A 21,158-nucleotide genomic window follows, 5' to 3' on the forward strand; every position below is an offset into this window, starting at 1 on the left:
TGTTACATTCAGTTTATTTTAGGGTATTTATTCATGCAAGCAGAACACTACTAATAAATGAGCCACATTGCTTTATAGACTAATCTCTCAAATTAATAAGAAAACATTTATTTCTTAGATGCCTCTCCAATGTCTTTATATTCTACTGTGAATTAATAACTTAAATATTCACAGGTCCACTACGCTGTTGGCAGGCAGGCAGCAAACAGCTCAGCAGAAGTAGAAGGAAAGGCTCTTTTTGATCCACCATGTCTGTGTGTTAATATGTTAAAGGTAGAATACTTTGTTGCTACATTCATTTTTGGACTTAAAAGTGAATGCTGAATACTCATTGACCAAATTGATTCTTGAAGAATATAACTTGTACCCCATGAGAACCCAAAATACAAGCTTGTTTTACTCCAAAGTATGTGAACAATGTAAATGTAAACAAACTATCAAGGCTCTAGACAAAGACTCAGATGCAGACACAGGAGGCAGATAGTACATGTCTCAGAGTGTATTATAGTACAAGGGGCAGGCAAAAGGTAAATCAAGGCAGGCAAAGAATCGTGATCCAAATCAGAGTCAGGCAAGTACAGGATGGAAACAGGAGACAAAGGGCTGTGAGACAGAGGTTTAATCCTAGACACATGAAAAGTGGGATGTATACAGAGGGTGCAGGGCAACAGAAGATGAACAGCAGAGGGGCTAAGGATTTTAGAGATGGGGAAGTTTGTTTTAGAGTTTTAGAGATGGGGCTGATGAAGCGGGAGGGAAAGTTTATGGGACTCTGTCCGGAGGGCAGATCCCGAGTGGAAAGCCATACCCTCTGCAGGAGCCAATAGCAGGGAGCAGGGGTCCGGTGGCGATACGCCTGTCGCCAATACCTGAATGAGGTATTCAGCAGAGCGGCCCGGGCTCTCTTCTAGGTATGGCGAGAGCAGCGGACAAACATCTGGGCAGAGGGTATGCTGACTTCTTCCCCTTGCTCTGGGAAGGGCGGGGGCTGATATCCCAAGGAACACTCAAAGGGCGAGAGACCAGTGGCCGAGCAGGGAGGGGTGTTAGGGGCGTATTCCACCCACATGAGTAGCTGGCTCCAGTTGGTGAGGTTGGCGGAGATGAAGCAATGAAGAGCCATCTCCAGGTCCTGATTGGCTCGCTCTGACTGGTACTTAGATTGGGGGTGAAAACCAGAGGACATGATGGCCGACCACCCAATGAGGGTACAGAACACCTTCCAGAACCGGGATGAGAACTGAGGACCATGGTCGGAGGCCATGTCGACCAGGAGTCCATGGATCCGGAAGACATGCAGCACCATTAGCTGAGCCGTCTCCTTGGCTGAGGGTAACTTGGGAATGAGAATAAAAGGGGTGGCTTTAGAAAACCTATCCACCACCGTCAGGATTGTCGCGTTGCCATCTGACGGAGGAATACTAGTATCAATGTATAGGGATATATGGGACCAGGGCTAGTGAAGAACAAGGAGTGGTTGAAGAAGGCCAGCTTGCCACTGAGTTTTTTTGTGCAGGCGGTGACGAATGCGGAGACATCAGGAACCATGGAAGCTCACCAAAAGCGGCATTGGATGAATGCCAGGGTCTGATGGGAGCCTGGATGGCATATCAGTCTCGAGGAATGTGCCCATTCCAGGACCGGGGAATGGGCAGAGTTTTGGACAAACATCTCTCAGGGTAAGAAGATGGAAGAGAGAAGCGCAGGGGTGCAGCTTTTGGTCCTGGTCAGAATGTTGGGACAGGACGTCTCCCACTCCGACATCCGAGGCATCGACCTCCACCACAAACTGACAGGATGGGTCCAGATGGATTAAGCTGGGGCCGTAGTGAATTGATGTTTGACGTCCGAGAACGCCCGGTCAGCTCCTGGAGACCACGTGAATGGAACCTTGGGAGAGGTGAGTGCTGAGAGGGGGGAAGCCAGGGTACTGTAACCCCGGATGAAGCGGCAGTAGAAGTTAGCAAATCCCAGGAAACGTGGCTGCTGCACTCTGGATATGGGTTGAGGCCAATCCACGACCACTCTCACCTTGTCTGGATCCATCTGCTTTAACGAAAAGTTGGTTTTCCAGGAGACCCTGAAGGACCTGTCGGACGTGCTTGAACTGAACGGGGAAAGACAAAGATGTCGTCGAGGTAGACAATCACGAACCGGTTCAGCATGTCCCGGAGCACATCGGTGACCACGACCTGGAACACGTCGGGAGCATCGGTCAGTCTGAATGGCACAACCAAGTACTCATATTGCCCGCTAGCCATGTTAAAAGACTGTCTTCCACTCGTCTCCTTCCCGTATCCGAACTAGATGGTAGGCGTTCCGAATGTCCAACTTTGAGAAGACGGTCGTCCCTGGAGAGGTTCAAAAACCAAGAAGATGAGTGGTAGAGGGTAATGTTTTTTAACCGTGATGTCATTAAGGTCCCGATAGTCGATACACGGGTGCAAGGTTTTGTCCTTCTTCTCCACAAAGAAAAACCCTGCGGCGGTGGGGGACGCAGATGGACGAATACTCCCTGCAGTGAGAGAGTCCTCAATGTACTCCGCACCCGACAGGGAGTGAAGCCACCCCCGAGGTGGCATAGTGCCCGGGTGTAGATCAATGGCGCAGTCCTAAGGTCGATGTGGAGGGAGGCCTTGTTGAAGACGTCCTGGAAGTCCAGGTACTCCGCAGGAATGCCGGAGAGATCCGAGGCTTCTCCCAAGCCTGCAGGAAAACGTCCCGGGGCAGGCTGTGCCGACTTAAAGGCAATTCGTATGGCAGAACGGACTCCAACCCACGATAGAACCAGTAGCCCAGTCGACCAGGGGATTGTGCTTCTGGAGCAATGAATACCCCAAAACCACAGGTACATGGAGAGATTCTATGAGCAGGAACTGCATGATACTCGTAGGTTGATAGGGAACGTGTTGCGGGTGACTATGCCAATAGAGCTGCCAATAGAGCGCCCATACAGCGCTCTGACATCCATGGGAATGGAGAGGGGTTGAGTGGAGATTCCAAAGTAGCGTCAAACTCTTCCAGACTGAGGCAAATTGTGGATTGTTGCTCCCACACTGCTGTCCCCCAGGCGAGAACCCCCGAAATGCATTCAAAGTGCGGTTGTGGCATTCTGCGAAGTTCTGGAGTCCATAAGGTTTTGAATTTACTCCTTGTATCTTCCAATGGTGGCTCCTTGGGAGGAGACAGCATTGTGGAGCTTGTCCGAGTCCGCTGGGTCAGTCTTGGCCAGTTTGTACTATCAAGGCTCAGGCTAAGTCCCAGATGCAGACACAAGAGGCAGATGGATTCCCACTGCTGGGGTAATATAACCAATTTGAGAGTGGTTAAATTTCCTCAGGCCCATCCCTCAGCTTCTTGCCAAAACACAGGTGGTGTGCCTGCTTTGTTATCGTTTCAATACCAGATTCCAGCTTTATGGGGTTGTATTTTGGAAGATAATGTTACCTATGTAGACATGGTGTTTTCGGTTTACCCAAACGGCCAGTGTGGTCAGTTTGATTGTTTATTGTTATGCTATAAATTGTTATTTTATGGTTTTAAGTGATACAATTAATTACTACTATACACATATTCAGTGACCTTAGGTATAGAAACAGTTTGATGGTCTGATCAACACATTGTTTAAAAAGGTACTGCAATTGCTAAATATTTTCTATAGATGGCAGCATAAGATCAAGAAGCATAATAACAAATTCACAAGACTAATCAAATCAAAGTTTATTTGTCATGTGCACCAAATACAACACCTTACAGTGAAATGCTTACTTACAGGCTCTAACCAGTAGTGCAAAAAAGGTATTAGGTGAACAATAGGTAAGTAAAAAAAACAACAGTATAAAGACAGGCTACATACAGTAGCGAGGTTATAAAAGTAGCGAGGCTACATACAGACAGTCAGGCTGATTGAGGTAGTGTGTACATGTAGATAGGGTTAAAGTGACTATGCATATATGATGAACAGAGAGTAGCAGCAGTGTAAAAGAGGGGTTGGCGGGTGGTGGGTGGGACCCAATGCAGATAGCCCGGTTAGCCAATGTGCGGGAGCACTGGTTGGTCGGCCCAATTGAGGTAGTATGTACATGAATGTGTAGTTAAAGTGACTATGCATATATGATAAACAGAGAGTAGCAGCAGCGTAAAAAGGGGGGATTAGCTTCCAGTTATAGGATACGAGCAGCAATATGATTGACTTAAAATAGCATGCAACAGAAGACTACAAATTCCATGAATTTCTAAAATGGTCACTCACTACTTGTATTTATATATATGGATTTACATACTGTACCAGTCATAAGTTTGGACACACCTACTCATTCCAGAGTTTCTTTATTTTCTACATTATAGAATAACAGTGCAGATGTCAAAACTATGAAATAACACATATAGAATAATGTAGTAACCAAAAAAGTGTTAAACAAATATACACTACCATTAAAAAGTTTGGGGTCACTTAGAAATGTCCTTGTCTTTGAAAGAACCCCTTTTTTTTGTCCATTAAAATAACATCAAATTGACCAGAAATACAGTGTAGACATTGTTAATGTTATAAATGACTATTGTAGCTGGAAACGGCTGATTTGTTATGTAATATCTACATAGGCGTACAGAGGCCCATTATCAGCAACCATCACTCCTGCGTTCCAATGGCACGTTTTGTTAGCTAATCCAAGTTCATCAACTGGCAGCTTAATTAAATAGTACCCACAAAACATCCGGCTCAACATCAACACTGAATAGGCAACTCCGGGATGCTGGCCTTCTAGGCAGAGTTGCAAAGATAAGCCATATCTCAGATTGGCCAATAAAAATAAAAGATTAAGATGGGCAAAATTTCCTCCTACAACAGGACAATGACCCAAAGCACAGCTCCAAACTATGCAAGAACGTCTGAGAGATATAAAAAATATCACGATTTTGTATTTTTTTAATACACATTTAACACATTGTTTGGGGCACTAAACTACTTACATATACTACTTACCTTATACTTCCATAAATGTATTTAACTGGTACCGGGCTACCTTCAGACAAGCCTTGTGAGGCTTGCGTCCTAGAGCAAAACAACTGATATACTGTATACTGAACAAAAATATAAATGTAACATTCAAGAATTTCAAAGATTTTACTGAGTTACAGTTCATATGAGGAAATCAGTCAATTGAAATGAATTCATTAGGCCCTCATCTATAGGTTTCACATGACTGTAAACACAGATGGGCATTTGTTGGTCACAGATACCTTAAAGAAAATGGGCCTCTGGACCTTGTCATGGTATTTCTGTGCATTCAAATTGCCATCGAAAAAATGCAGCTGTGTTTGTTGTCTGTAGCCTATGCCTATGCCTACCCATACCATAACCCCACCTCCACTATGGAGCACTCACAACGTTGACATCAGCAAACCGCTCGCCCACACCATGCCACACACACGCTCTGCGTATGTTGGGACGTTGCCTGATGGTCGCAAAGAAATGTTCTCTGGGGGACCTTTGTGTAGTTCCCTGTAAGTTACCAAGATGTCACTGAGGACCATGTTAGGGCCTTTTTAGAACATTCTCAGCACTTTCATTTTACCAGGCATTTGGACACCGTGTGGTGGTCCCAAGTGATTTTAGGTGAAGTGATTAAATGGGATTGGGGTTTTGAGGAAAGTGGACATCGTTTAGCTAAAATATTTCATTACATCTTTAAACAAACTAAATATGCTAACATTTGACATTACTTTATACTTCTATAGTACTAAATCTTCAATGTGTACTCACCTGGGATTTGGAGTTCACTGATATTTCGGCAGTGACACAAGATTTGTGGCAGTGTTCGAAGTCCCTCATACATGTATTACCTACAATACAAAGTGCCATTGGCACTGCTATTTCTATTATCAGTTAATCAGACCATTCTCTGATTTGATTGACTTCTTTCAGCAATTTGAGGATATTCTGCATAATTGTGTAATGTTGGTGGGGCATATTCTGGTTTCAGAGCTGGTCATGGGTGCACCTCAGCCACGCTCAAGGTCCTAAACGATATCTTAACGATAAGACGATAAGACGATATCTTAACGATAAGAAACAATACTGTGCAGCCGTATTCATTGACCTGGCCAAGGCTTTCGACTCTGTCAATCACCACATCCTCATCGGCAGACTCGATAGCCTTGGTTTCGCCTGGTTCACCAACTACTTCTCTGATAGAGTTCAGTGTGTCAAATCGGAGGGCCTGTTGTCCGGGCCTCTGGCAGTCTCTATGGGGGTGCCACAGGGTTAAATTATTGGGCCGACTCTCTTCTCTGTATACATCAATGATGTCGCTCTTGCTGCTGGTGAGTCTCTGATCCACCTCTACGCAGACGACACCATTCTGTATACTTCTGGCCCTTCTTTGGACACTGTGTTAACAACCCTCCATATGAGCGTCAATGCCATACAACTCTCCTTCCGCGGCCTCCAACTGCTCTTAAATACAAGTAAAACTAAATGCATGCTCTTCATCCGATTGCTGCCTGCACCTGCCCGCCCGTAAACTCTCCTTCCAGATTCACATCAAACATCTCCAATCCAAAGTTAAATCTAGATTTGGCTTCCTATTTCGCAACAAAGCATCCTTCACTCATGCTGCCAAACATACCCTCGTAAAACTGACCGTCCTACCGATCCTCGACGTCGGCGATGTCATTTACAAAATAGTCTCCAATACCCTACTCAATAAATTGGATGCAGTCTATCACACTGCCATCCGTTTTGTCCCCAAAGCCCCATATACTACCCACCACTGCGACCTGTACGCTCTCGTTGGCCGGCCCTCACTTCATACTCGTCGCCACACCCACTGGCTCCAGGTCATCTACAAGACCCTGCTAGGTAAAGTCCTCCCTTATCTCAGCTCGCTGGTCACCATAGCGACACCCATCTGTAGCACGCGCTCCAGCAGGTATATCTCTCTGGTCACCCCCAAAACCAATTCTTCCTTTGGCCGCCTCTCCTTCCAGTTCTCTGCTGCCAATGGCTGGAACGAACTACAAAAATCTCTGAAACTGGAAACACTTATCTCCCTCACTAGCTTTAAGCACCAGCTGTCTGTAACGGTTGTTGGAATGAGAGGACCAAGATGCAGCGTGGTAAGTGTCCATGTTAGATTTGTTCGATAACTGAACACTGAAACACAAAGTAATTGTTTAACCTCATAGTCCGCCCCATCCCACATGCGGTCGCGTTACTACAGCCTCAAGCTCATTACCATAACGCAACGTTAGCGATTTCTAAAAATCGCAAATGAAATGAAATAAATATGCCTGCTCTCAAGCTTATCATTTTCTTAACAATCCTGTCATCTCAGATTTTCAAAATATGCTTTAGAACCAGAGAAAATCAATAATTTGTGTAAGAGTGGTGATAGCTAGCTTAGCATTTAGCGTTAGCATTTAGCACGCAACATATTCACAAAAACCAGCAAAGGGATCAAATAAAATAATTTACCTTTGAAGAACTTCAGATGTTTCAATGAGGAGACTCTCAGTTACATAGCAGATGTCCAGTTTTTCCTGAAAGATTATTGTGTAGGACACAACGTTCCGTTTGTTACTATGCATTTGGCTACCGAAACTAACCGAAAATTCAGTCACCTACACGTCAAACTTTTTTCCGAATTAACTCCATAATATCGACTGAAACATGGAAAACGTTGTTTGAATCAATCCTCAAGGTGTTTTGTCATATATCTCTTCATTGAAATGCCGTCCCTGGAAGCCTGCATTCTTCTCTGATTCGGATGGAAAAATACTGGTAGCTGACTTTTGCGCACCAATTTCCACGCAGACACCGTGCGGGACACTTGGCAATTGTAGTCTCTTATGGTCAATCTTCCAATGATATGCCTACAAATACGTCACAATGCTGCAGACACCTTGGGGAAACAAGAGAAAGTGTCCGTTCATTCCTGTCGCATTCACAGCCATATAAGGCGATCATGGAAAACGTAGCCTCAGAAATCCTGTTCATTTCCTGGTCGGTCAAACATCTTGGTTTTGCCTGAAGCATTTGTTCTAGGGCACTCACAGTGAAAATCTTTGCAGTTCTGGAAACGTAAGAGTGTCTTCTTTCCAAAACTATAAATTCCAAGCATAGTCGAGCATCTTTTCGTGACAAAATATTGCGCTTAAAACGGGCACGTCTTTTTATCCAAAAATGAAATACTGCCCCTATAGGACTAACAGGTTAACCGGTTGTTTGAACAACCAAAACAGTCCTGTCTGGTACACAGAGACAGAGACAGAAAGCAACTACCCACAACTCAAGTGTGAAAAACAGGCTGCCTAAGCATGGTTCTCAATCAGAGACAACGATTGCCAGCTGCTTCTGATTGGGAACCATACCAGGCCAAACACATAGAAATGGAAAACATAGAACACAAAACATAGAATGCCCACCCCAACTCACGCCCTGACCAAACTAAAACAGAGACATAAAAAAGGAACTAAGGTCAGGATGTGACACTGTCAGAGCAGCTCACAGATTACTGCACCTGTACATAGCCCCTCTATAATTTAGCCCAAACAACTACCTCTTCCCCTACTGTATTTATTTATTTATTTAGTTCCTTTGCACCCCATTATTTTTGCCGAGACACCACCCTCACATTGGACCAGCTGGTGGGCCTGTCCATCCGGCTGGACAACCTGCTGACTTCTCGCGGACGTCCGGATCGGGGCCTGTCAGTTCCATCCCCCAGCACCTCCGCTCCGACGCCCATGGAGCTCGGAGGTGCTGTACTTAGGGCGACCGGAGGAGGGGCCATTCCCTGCACCATCTGTAGCCACTGAGGGCACACTGCTGGTCGGTGCTGGGGGGGTTTCCCCAGGGAGTCAAGGCAGCAGGCAGGGCACTATCGTGTCACCCCAGGTGAGTCGGCACCAGGCTCACCCAGAGCCCCCTGTTGCTCACATGTATGTGTTTATTTCATTTCCTGAGTTTTCCCCGCATTCCCAGCATAAGGTGCTCGTAGATTCAGGCGCAGCTGGGAATTTTATTGACTGTTCATTTGCCCATAGTTTAGGGATCCCCCTTTTTCCTGTGGATATGCTTTCCCTGTGCATGCACTAGATAGTCGACCATTAGGGTCAGGGCTGATTAGGGAGGCCACCGCTTCACTTGGCATGTGAGGGCTCTCAAGGGGTGGTCACGAGAGTGCTCAGGGAGGTGTGTGGGGGTTTCTATCAGTGTGACTACTGTGGAAAGTCCAGATCAGGTCTCCACCGTGCGCATCCCCTCGGAATGTGCCGATTTGGCTCTCGCCTTCTGTAAGAAGAGGGTGATTAAGTTACCACCACATCAACGGGGGGATTGTGCGATAAATCTCCTGGTAGGCGCTTCACTTCCAGGAGTCACGTGTATCCTCTGTCACAGGAGGAGACGGCAGCTATGATAACAAATGTCTCCGAATCCCTGGGGCAGGGATACATTCGGCCCTCCGCTTCACCTGCCTCCTCAAGGTTATTTTTTGTGAAGAAAAAGGATGGGGGACTGCACCCGTGTATTGACTATCGAGGGAACAATCAGATCAAAGTGAGGTATAGCTACCCACTGCCCCTCAGCGCCGGTGCGATCGAGTCAATGCACGAGGCCCGCTTCTTCACAAAATTGGATCTCAGGAGCGCTTACTACCTGGTGCGTATCCGGGAGGGGAACGAGTGTAAGACGGCATTTAGTACCCCCTCAGGGCACTATGACTACCTCGTCATGCCATATGGGTTGATGAATGCTCCATCAGTTTTCCAGGCCTTTGTTGACAAGATTTTCTGGGACCTGCACGGGCAGGGTGTAGTGGCTTATATCGACGACATTCTGATATACTCCGCTACACGCGCCAAGCATGTGTCGCTGGTGCGCAGGGTGCTTGGTCGACTGTTGCAGCATGACCTGTACGTCAAGGCTGAGAAATGTCTGTTTGTCCAACAGTCCGTCTCCTTCCTAGGGTACCGCATTTCCACTTCAGGGGTGGAGCTGGAGAGGGACCACATTTCAGCCGTGCGTAATTGGTCAACTCCCACCACGGTAAAGGAAGTGCAGCAGTTTCTCGGGTTTGCCAACTACTACCGGAGGTTTATCCGGATTTTATGTCAGGTAGCAGCTCCCATCACCTCACTGCTGAAGGGGGGACCGGTGCGGCTGCAGTGGTCGGCTGAGGCGGACAGGGCTTTTGGTCACCTGAAGGCTCTGTTTACCTCAGCTCCCATGCTAGCTCATCCGGGTCCCTCTTTGGCATTCACAGTGGAGGTTGACGCATCCAAGGCTGGGATAGGAGCCGTGCTCTCTCAGATTGACCAGAGAGAGCTGACACCGTCTTCCACCTGATGGCAAAACTCGATTCGCACCGCATCCGCATCATGCACAAATTCACGGTGTGTATGACCAGAGAAAGTGAAATATTCCTTGATATTAAAATAGACACGACGTGCTGCTAATAATAATAAAAACGCCAGTGGACGTAAGGAAAAGAGCATTTCATGTTTTGTGTTGAATAAAAACCGTTAACAGTCCAGAATAAAGACTTAAACATCAACCCACTCATAAAAACAGCATCTCTTTGCTGTATTCCTTGACAGTCTCTCTCTGGTCATTGTCTTAAAAGTGATGAAATCTTGCATAGGCTATTATCAAACTTTGCTGTGGCCGGGGTCGTGGAAGCTGTAATATTTGTATTTATTAGGGATCCCCATTAGCTGCTGATACTCTTCCTGGGGTCCAAACATGTTAAAGTACTTACATTACATATAAAACAAAATATGAAACAATATATCATATAACATTAATACAACACTACATATCTACAATACAACATGTTTAATACCACCATACAGTACAACAATATCACAATGTATGTGTATGTATGTGTCTGTACCTTTGTTTGTGTCTCTTCACATTGCCCGTTGTTCGATAAGGTGTATTTTTACCTGTTTTTTTTATCTGATTCTATTGCTTGCATCAGTTACCTGATGTGGAATAGAGTTCCATGTAGTCATGGCTCTATGTAGTACTGTGCGCCTCCCATACTTTTTCTGGACTTGGGGACTGCGAAGAAACCTCTGGTGGCATGTTTTGTGGGATATGCATGGGTCCCAGTGATTTGAGCTATCAGTAGGCACACTCGATTTAGCCACAGAGCTCCCGGTTCGCAGAGTAGGCAGAGTTTGTATTTTCCTTAAGATGAGGGATGACGCTAATTTTTTTAATGAGCAAGGCCTTATTTCTATGACTTTATTTCATATTCCATTCACCCAGCTCAATGTTACATCGATAGGTTTAGGCTATTACATGATACTAAAATGTTCCCTATACCTATCATGAGGTTGCTACAACCTACCCTAGGAATGAAAATTTACATTGCAGCTAGGTGGACAAGTTGAGAGAAATTATTGTAATTAAGTTAACAGACATTGACCTTTTCAATACCGCCTTGTCCACTCTTGCCTCCATCTAGCTGATCTAGGCTATAATAATTTGTACAACAGTTGCAAACGGGAGTTTCTAATGGACAAACTCAGGTATGTTTATCCCCATTTAGTTCTGTTGAAGAAACGTTTTTCAACGGATTCGGCGGAATGAATACACCCCTGATCACATGCAAACACAGTTCACTTTCATAGCAGCCAGATACGAGCAGCATGATCCCTTTGATCATTGTATCATTCCTTTTTGCATCTACACACTCTCCTCCTCTCACCTTTTCCCTTTGCCTGTGGACTTCAGTGCACAACACATCAGCCGTCTGTAACCAGAAAAAAACCTTTCCATATCATAACCAGTCATCGCTACACACAGCCAACATTGTTGTCATCATATTAGCTAACGTCATTGTCAATATAGCTACTAAAAGTAACACGTGGCAATAAATTAATAAATAAAACCAAAAGCTTACCTTGACTTGGAATATTTCCAGTGTTGGATAGAAATAGCCAGATAGCTAATATAGCATCCCTATCTGTTTGAGGTGGGTGTTTGAGTAGGCTAAACTATCTAGCTGTAAGTTTTTTTTAATGAAAATATAGCTCTCTCCCTATCACTTGCTTCTCCTTCATTTTTGAACAAATTAATTTGTTCAAAACTGTTCAACTATTGTCTTTCTCTTTCTTCAAGTCAACTACTCACCACATTTTATGCAGTGCTAGCTATCTGTAGCTTATGATTTCAGTACTAGATTACTTACATTTCTACATGTTAGTTCTTGCTGCAAAAAGCTCTGATAGGTTGGAGGACGTCCTCCGGAAGTTGTCATAATTACTGTGTAAGTCTATGGAAGGGGGTGAGAACCATGAGCCTCCTAGTATTGAAGTCATTGTACTCAAAGGAGGATGGAAACTGTTGGGTAGCACCATGGTGCTACCCTACAGAATACTGTTGAGGCTACTGTAGACCTTCATTGCAAAACAATGTGTTTTAATAAATTACTTGGTGATGTGAATGTAGAGTATTTATCATAGTTTTATCTAAAAAGGATTACTTTGAATGTTCACTATTTTTATTTTTTATTAAATTCACTGAGGAGTATGGTCCTCCGCTTCCTCCTCTGAGGAGTCTCCACTAGTGTATGTGAAAGTGTTTAGGTTTGTGTGAGAGTGTCAGTGTAGTGTGTGTGAGTTTGCTTATACAGTATAGTGGGTATACAGTGAATGCACAAAACAATGAGCAAGACAAAATATTGAAGTGCCTTTGAACAGGGTTTGGTAGTAGGTGACAGGCTCACCGGTCTGTGTCAAGAACTGCAACGCTGCTGGGTTTTTCACGCTCAACAGTGTCCCGTGTGTATCAAGAATGGTTCACCATCTAAAGGGCATCCGTCAGGGACACAACTGTGGGAAGCATTGGAGTCAACATGGGCCAGCATCCCTGTGTAATGCTTTGAACACCTTGTAGAATCCATGTCCCAACAAATTGAGGCTGTTCTAAGGGCAAAGGGGGGTGCAACTCAATATTAGGAAGGTGTTCTTAATGTTTTGTACACTGTGTATACAAGTAACACTTGAGTAACTAAGGGATGCAAAGTATCTTGAAAGCAGATGCTTCCACACAGGTGTGGTTCAGCAATTAAGCAATTAACATCCCATCATGCTTAAGGTCATGTATATAAATGCTGGGCAGGCCATTATTTTGGCTACCATGGCTATGTGTGGTCACGGAATGGTTTGATATTCATGAAAACAATGTCAAACATATGCAATGACCGTCTCAGTCACCAGATCTAAATTCAGTTGGACACTAATGTGAGATTCTGGAGCGGCGCCTGAGACAGTGTTTCCCAACACTATTAACAAATCACCAAATGATGGAATTTCTCATGGAAGAATGGTATCACATCCCTCCAATAGCATTCCAGACACTTGTAGAATCTATGTCAAGGTGCATTGACACTGTTCTGGCTCATGGTGGTTCAACACCCTATTAAGACTCTTTAGGTGGATGTTTCCTTTATTTTGGCAGTTACCTGTAGTCTAATGAGTGTTTATAGAGGCAGTGCAAGATATGATCAATGCAGATAGTCCGGGTAACAATTTAGTTAACTATTTAGCAGTCTTATGGCTATTGAGCTGTCTCTTAGCCTGTTGGTCTGATAACTGATGCACCGGTTCCATTTGCCAGACGGTAGCAAAGTGAACAGTCTATGGCTTGGGTGGCTAAAGTCTTTGGACATTTTCAGGCCTTCCTCTGACACCGCCTGATTTATTTTTACCTTTATTTAACTAGGCAAGTCAGCTCAGAACAAATTTATATTTTCAATGACGGCCTAGGAACAGTGGGTTAACTGTTAAGTCCAAAGCTCTAACCACTAGGCTACCCTGCCGCCCCTGCTGGCAGGGAGCTCAGCCAAAGTGATGTACTGGGCCCTCCACACCACCTTCTGTAGCGCTTTGCCATAACAAGTGGTGATGCAGCCAGTCAAGATGCTCCCTGGTCTTACTGACATTGCGTGAGAGGCTGCCAAGTCTGCCAAGTCTCTGACCTCCTCCCTATGGGAACGGTGATTAGACTTACCACCGCCGTGTTGTCAGCAAGACATCAGTCAGGAAGTTAAAGCTTGGTCGCAAGTGGATCTTCCAAATGGACAATGACCCCAAGCTTCCAAAGTTGTGGCAAAATGGCTTGAGGAATACAAATGTCAAGGTATTGGAGTGGCCATCACAAAGTCCTGACCTCAATCCATTAGAACATTTGTGGGCAGAACTTTAAAAGTCTGTGCGAGCAAGGAGGCCTACAAACCTGACTCAGGTACGTTAGCTCTGCCAGGTGGAATGGGCCAAAATTCACCCAATTTATTGTGGGAAGCTTGCGGAAGGCTACCCGAAACGTTTGACCCAAGTTAAGCAATTTAAAGGCAATGCTACCAAATACTAACTGAGTGTATGTAAACTTCTGACCCACTGCGAATGTGATGAAATAACTAAAAGCTGAAATAATTCATTTTCTCTACTATTATTCTGACATTTCACGTTCTTAAAATAAAGTGGTGATCCTAACTGACCTAAAACAGGGAATTTTTACTCTGATTAAATGTCAGGAATTGTGAAACTGAGTTTAAATGTATTTGGCTAAGGTGTATGTAAACCCCAGACTTCAACTGTATATATATATATATATATGTATATGTATTTATGTGTATGTATGAATGTGGATATACAGTGGGGGGAACAAGTATTTGATACACTGACGATTTTGCAGGTTTTCCTACTTACAAAGCATGTAGAGGTCTGTAATTTTTATCATAGGTACACCTCAACTGTGAGAGATGGAATCTAAAACAAAATCCAGAAAATCACATTGTATGATTTTTAAGTAATTCATTTGCATTTTATTGCATGGCATAAGTATTTGATCAACAACCAACCAGTAAGAATTCCGGCTCTCACAGACCTGTTAGTTTTTCTTTAAGAAGCCCTCCTGTTCTCCACTCATTACCTGTATTAACTGCACCTGTTTGAACTCATTACCTGTGTAAAAGACACCTGTCCACACACTCAATCAAACAGACTCCAACCTCTCCACAATGGCCAAGACCAGAGAGCTGTGGAAGTACATCAGGGGTAAAATTGTAGACCTGCACAAGGATGGGATGGGTTACAGGACAATAGGCAAGCAGCTTGGTGAGAAGGCAACAACTGTTGGCGCAATTATTAGAAAATGGAAGAAGTTCAAGTTGATGGTACATCACCCTCGGTCTGGGGCTCCATGCAAGATCTCACCTTGTGGGGCATCAATGATCATGAGGAAGGTGAGGGATCAGCCCAGAACTACACAGCAGGACCTGGTCAATGACCTGAAGAGAGCTGGGACCACAGTCTCAAAGAACCATTAGTATCACACTACGCCGTCATGGATTAAAAACACAGAGTTTGATCATGTGCTGACAGAGAGAGAGGGAGGAGTTTGGGGAGTGTTTAAAATGAGAAGAGTATTTTTTTTTCTCTCATAGCCTGCATTTCACTTTGAGCTGACAAGGAGATGAGCATTCTAGAGTGGTGAGGAGTGGTTTCATGTATATTTATGAGTATCAATTAAGCAGCCAGAAGCATTGTACTTTCTTTATTGCTTAAGGGATTGTGTTAAGTTTTTTTATTTACTATTATTTCCCTTTTCAATAGAATAGAATAGTATAGATGGCTCCAGTGCGCTCATGTCCAATATGCTATAAGGTTGTGATTGGCTTCAGTCAGCACCTTAGGTATGTACACCATGTGAGGAAAGGGTACTCCTTTGTAGGTGGCAGTTGGGCCGCATCAATGTCAGGCAGGAGCAGTGTCCAGTGTCAGGATGCTCCAAACGTCTTAGCAGATTAGACCGGTATATAGACTCCCACTCAGAGCTCAACAGAGCACAGAGGAGACCGGTTTTAGAGGACCTTAGGAGACGGCTGACGATGAAGAGGCTGGCGGTGTTGAGGGCATCGATCCCTGCCATCCCAATGGCGACAGATTTAGATATTGTGGAGACTGTAAGGAAAGAAGAAGAGGAGGAAATGTTATGTTCACCTACAGAAGCAGAGGAGGAAGTGGACTGCAAAGAGGATTCCTGCCACTGCCATGCACCAATCCTGAGACTGAAAAAAGCTGTGCAAGAGAGGGATGAAGCACTGCATACAAGAAGTGAGACCAACAAATCCATTAAAGAGGACGACCTGAAGTTGATCTCTGATCTGCAAAGGGTGAGGAAGAAGTACCAGCTGCTGAAAAGGCAGATGGGGATTGGCATGGTGAAGGCCCTCAACTTTCAGGCAGATTCAGACACAGACACAAAGCAAGAGGAGCAGGACCAAGCTACAGGTACAGGGGACCAGAGAGAGGAGCCTACAGTGTCCGGATCTAGCTGCAAACTCATCTTCCCGGGCTCTGCTATGAGTAAGTACTGTTTCTTCAAATAGTGACAAGAGTTTGTGTTTGAAAAGAATATGATAAACCATCTGACTGATTCATGTAGCCTCATGAGATTGTAATTCTAGTCTAAAATGTTATGTTTTTTTGATTAGGTGTGTTTATCGAGGGATTCAGGAAGACCTGTGAGGGCCCTAATCCAAATTATAAGCTGAGTGAAAATTGTGCCTCAAAGGTCAGGAGGGTGACGCAATTTTTAAACTGCATGGCGAAGAATGAGACCTACCAGTCCTCTCTCATTTTCCTGACAGACCATGACAAAATAAGGAAGTAAGCAGAATTATTTTTTCTCTCTAGCCTCACAAGCATTAACCAACAATACGGTATGTGTGTGTGTGTGTGTGTGTTTTTAGATGGGTTCAATTCCTCCAGAAGAACAAGCCAATCACCACAGTCAACCATTACACCTTGACTATTGGTGCATTTCTTAAATATTCTGAGGAGACCCCTCCACCTGGCTGCCGGTTGACCGTGAACCAATGGAGGGGGATCAACCGGTTGATGAAGGGCATTAGCAAGTCCATGAGACGACCAGTTTCCCTTCACCAGGTAAAGGTGAAGGACAACAAGGAAGGTAAGGTGGTGTCCAAAAAGAGCCTGCTCTGGAGTGCCAGTCTCTTGCCAAGGCAAAAATCCCTCAAGTGCTGAGTAAGTTTTTCTCAATCTGTTATGTCACTGTTTTTACACACTTATAGAAGTCAGAGATGTATAGAATGCATTATGGAGTGGGATTATGAAGCTGCCTTTTTTTATTTTCATGTTCACAGAAACATTGGAAGAAACAAGGACACAGAGGAATCAGTACCGGTTTTATGGGTACCTGTGTACCTACTTTACATCCATATACGGCCACAGACCAGGCCTATATAAAAACATGTTGGTGGAGGAGGCAAAATGTGACCAGTCTGGGGTGTATCTGATCAATGTAAGTCTATGAAATACAGCTGGCTGTGTTTATTTGTTTGCTTGGTTATCTTTGGAAACAATTGCAGTCGCAGGATTGTAAATGTGTCTTTTTTGTGTTTTTTCTCTGTTCAATTTCTATTAGGTGGGGGAACACAAAACAAATCGGGAGTACGGCATGGTCCAGATGTCGCTGACGAAGGAGGAGTACAGTTGGTTTTCTGACTTCCTCAAATTCAAGCACTGTCTCTTAGGGGGAAAGAAGGCCCAGCACTTCTTTTTCAATTCCACAAACACTCAGATGAAGAACCTGCCTGCCTACCTGAGGGAGGTGTGGAAGGAGATGGGTCGACCGCCTTTGACAGGTCAATAAACAAGGCAGCACAGCTCTTTTTAGCATCCAACGCATTGACAAGATACTTAACAACTAGCCTGGTTACTGTGGTAGCACTATGCCCAGGCCTAAACCCTGATTGGTTTATACTATTAAAAATAACATTATTAAAACAAAAGGAACGAAGTCGTACATTAAATAAGGATTCAATAATCTTAGCTGAAGAAGGTAGTCTTGAAATGGGGCGATAGTAAACTAAAAACTACAAACTACTCTTTTCAAGAGCTGCCTTTGAAACACATACAAATATAAAGCCTGCAGAGATAAAACTGTGATTAAATGTATTAATGATACCAATTTTATCAGCAATAGAGACAGAATCTAAATTAATTTATTGGGGGAGAAAGGAGGAGACACGTCAGTGATACAAATACACATACACTTCCGCTCTCATAATGTGCTGCTACTCTGTTCTTATTGTAATACAATTATCTATCCTGATGCTTAAGTCACTTTACCCTGCCTTTATGTACATACAGTATCTACCTCAAATATCTCATACCCCTGCACAGTGATATGGTATTCCCTGGTTATTCCAACTCTCCCACAAGGCTTTTAGGGGTTAATGGCAGAGGCTAATGCAGCATCCCGCAATGCTTGCAGTTCTACCTGCAGTTACTGCTGATGGACTGAGCAATGTGCTCAACAATGCTTACCAGTGGGTTAAAATGGAATATTATCGAATATATTAAATGGTGTAATGTGTTTGTTAAACACTAATATTTGTGGTTTACATAGTATTTGTTACATCAACTCATATTTAATCATATGAGTAAATCCAACACATTTTTAATGGCTAATATTAATTCTTACTTTATTGTGTAAACTCAAAGAATGTATTACTTTTTTTAATCTCAAAAACATAGGGCATTACATGTACTCAATAATACCGTATGTCATTTTGTTAGATTTTTTAAAAGTAGATTAAACACTTAATTTGTTACTCTTTCCCCGTATTTCACAGATTTTTCTCTCTACAATAATGCTGTAAAATGTAACATTATGGTATCATTATACCCCATTAAAGTGTGTTATATCTGTAATACTCCATTGTTGCCTAAATGTCTAAGTATTTTTTTCAGTGTTATGCATGTCCTTGACTGTACCTACATGCCCCTTTTTTGGCATATCCTAATGTGACCATATTACACGTTAATGCTGTATTGGGTAACACATTGTAGGGTCATTTGGATTGACATCGAAGCTAAACTTGGTCAAACGTGTTACTGGTGTTTCTGCCGTTGTTTGGAGAAACAAATGTTCTGTATAGAACTATCTGGGGGTTAGTGTACAGGGGGTGGTTCACTGTTTCACTGTAGTTTAGTAGACACAAAATGTTTTGTAGGCACACAATGTATGTACAGTATGTCGGTAAATGTATACACTAGGTGGGTCTGTATTGGAGTATATGGGTGTAATGGCCTGTCTGGGGATAAAATACAGTGTGTGTCACTGCATGCGTGAATGTGTGCACACCCTAACTGACGCGTGTGCTTTCACATATGTGACCTCCCATGTCCCAGAATGCCTCCTCCACTTCACCACACCAGCGGCGCACACACACACACAAACACATACAGTAAGTATTCCGCCCTAGACAAGCCAGGTTGCCAGAGCTACACAACTCCCACCCATTAGTGGCAGAAATCCAACATAACCATGGCAACCAGTCTTTTACCCCCAGGGAGACGAGCAGTAGAAGTGAAAGGCTCCATTCAATTTCCATAACCACCACACACGCGCACACACGCACACACACACGCACAAACTTACACACGAATGCAGAAACCTCACAACACACATACATGAGCTCAGACCCATGCATTAGACACACACAAACACACACAGCCCAGTCTCCCAGTCCACCTCACATCGCCTCCACTGGTCTGGGCTGTAAGTGTGAGCTTGTTAGGGAGAGCAAACACATGCCTCATATTACATGGACACACACACTGTTACGCATTGCACACACAGGAACATTGTATTGTACACATCTTGTATTACACACATCTCACATTACATACACACACAAAAACAACCATGCATACCTTGCTGATTAGACGTTAGATTGTTTCACTATTTAGTCACCTCATATGCACAGATGATTACTAATGTGGATATAGTAACTAATGTACATCTATCTAGTAACTCATTTAGCAATGTCAGAGTTCGGAATATAAATATATACAGTATGTACAGTGTATTCACACCCCTTGACCTTTTCAAAATTTTGCCTGAATTTAAAACGGATTATATTGAGATTGAGACGGATATACACACAATACCCCATAATGTTACATAAATGTTACATTTGAATTATGTTTTTAGAAATGTTTACAAATTAATACAAAATGAGAAGCTGAAATGTCTTGAGTCAATAAGTATTCAAAAGAGGCAAACGAAGCGGTCTTCTGGTCAGGCTCCGGGGAGACGGGCACATCGCGCGCCACTCCCTAGCATACTACTCGCCAATGTCCAGTCTCTTGACAACAAGGTTGATGAAATCCGAGCAAGGGTAGCATTCCAGAGGGACATCAGGGACTGTAACGTTCTTTGCTTCACGGAAACATGGCTCACTCGAGAGACTCTATCGGAGTCGGTGCAGCCAGCTGGTTTCTCCACGCATCGCGCCGACAGAAACAAACATCTTTCTGGTAAGAAGAGGGGCGGGGCGTATGCTTTATGGTTAACAAGACGTGGTGTGGCACAACAACATACAGGAACTCAAGTCCTTCTGTTCACCTGATTTAGAATTCCTCACACTCAAATGTTGACCGCATTATCTACCAAGGGAATTCTCTTCGATTATAATCACAGTCGTATATATTCCCCCCCAAGCAAACACATCGATGGCTCTGAACTAACTTTATTTGACTCTTTGCAAACTGGAATCCATATATCCTGAGGCTGCATTCATTGTAGCTGGGGATTTTAACAAGGCTAATCTGAAAACAAGACTCCCTAAATTATATCGGCATATCGATTGCGCAACCAGGGCTGGTAAAACCTTGGATCATTGCTATTCTAACTTCCGCGATGCATATAAGGCCCTGCCCCTCCCTCCTTTCGGAAAAGCTGACCACGACTCCATTTTGTTGCTCCCTGCCTACCGACAGAAGCTAAAACAAGAAGCTCCCACGCTGAGGTCTGTTCAACGCTGGTCCGACCAATCTGATTCCACGCTCCAAGACTGCGGACTGGGATATGTTTCGTATTGCGTCAGACAACAACATTGACGAATACGCTGATTCGGTGAGCGAGTTCATTAGAACGTGCGTTGAAGATGTCGTTCCCATAGCAACGATTAAAACATTCCCAAACCAGAAACCGTGGATTGATGGCAGCATTCGCGTGAAACTGAAAGCGCAAACCACTACTTTTAATCAGGGCTAGGTGACCGGAAACATGACCGAATACAAACAATGTAGCTATTCCCTCCGCAAGG

General features: G+C 44.0%; 1 protein-coding gene across 2 annotated transcripts; it reads left to right on the forward strand.

Annotated features, from left to right (window-relative positions):
* The first annotated feature begins 14,876 nt into the window (after positions 1 to 14,876).
* On the forward strand, positions 14,877 to 18,745 carry LOC127931051 (uncharacterized). Of its 2 annotated transcripts, XR_008139663.1 has the most exons (4): positions 14,877 to 16,383; positions 16,512 to 16,591; positions 16,770 to 17,341; positions 17,465 to 18,745. XR_008139663.1 is itself a non-coding variant. In XM_052521881.1 (2 exons), exons 1-2 carry the CDS (start codon positions 15,906 to 15,908, stop codon positions 16,688 to 16,690), a joined length of 657 nt encoding a protein of 218 aa, XP_052377841.1. In that variant the 5' UTR covers positions 14,877 to 15,905; the 3' UTR covers positions 16,691 to 16,699. The 2 variants fall into 2 exon arrangements, 1 of the variants encoding a protein (XP_052377841.1); XM_052521881.1 differs by lacking the exons at positions 16,770 to 17,341; positions 17,465 to 18,745 and having other exon boundaries at positions 16,512 to 16,699.
* Positions 18,746 to 21,158: the final 2,413 nt, after the last annotated feature.

This window comes from Oncorhynchus keta, chromosome 7 (genome assembly GCF_023373465.1).
Source record: "Oncorhynchus keta strain PuntledgeMale-10-30-2019 chromosome 7, Oket_V2, whole genome shotgun sequence".
Lineage (NCBI taxonomy): Eukaryota > Metazoa > Chordata > Actinopteri > Salmoniformes > Salmonidae > Oncorhynchus > Oncorhynchus keta.

What these genes read in the sequence shown, in the direction of transcription:
- LOC127931051 (XM_052521881.1), top strand. Translation starts at nt 15,906, where the DNA reads ATGAAGAGGCTGGCGGTGTTGAGGGCATCGATCCCTGCCATCCCAATG. An exon ending in CTTCCCGGGCTCTGCTATGA is followed by an intron (nt 16,384 to 16,511) that starts GTAAGTACTGTT and finishes TTTTTTGATTAG; the next exon opens with GTGTGTTTATCGAGGGATTC.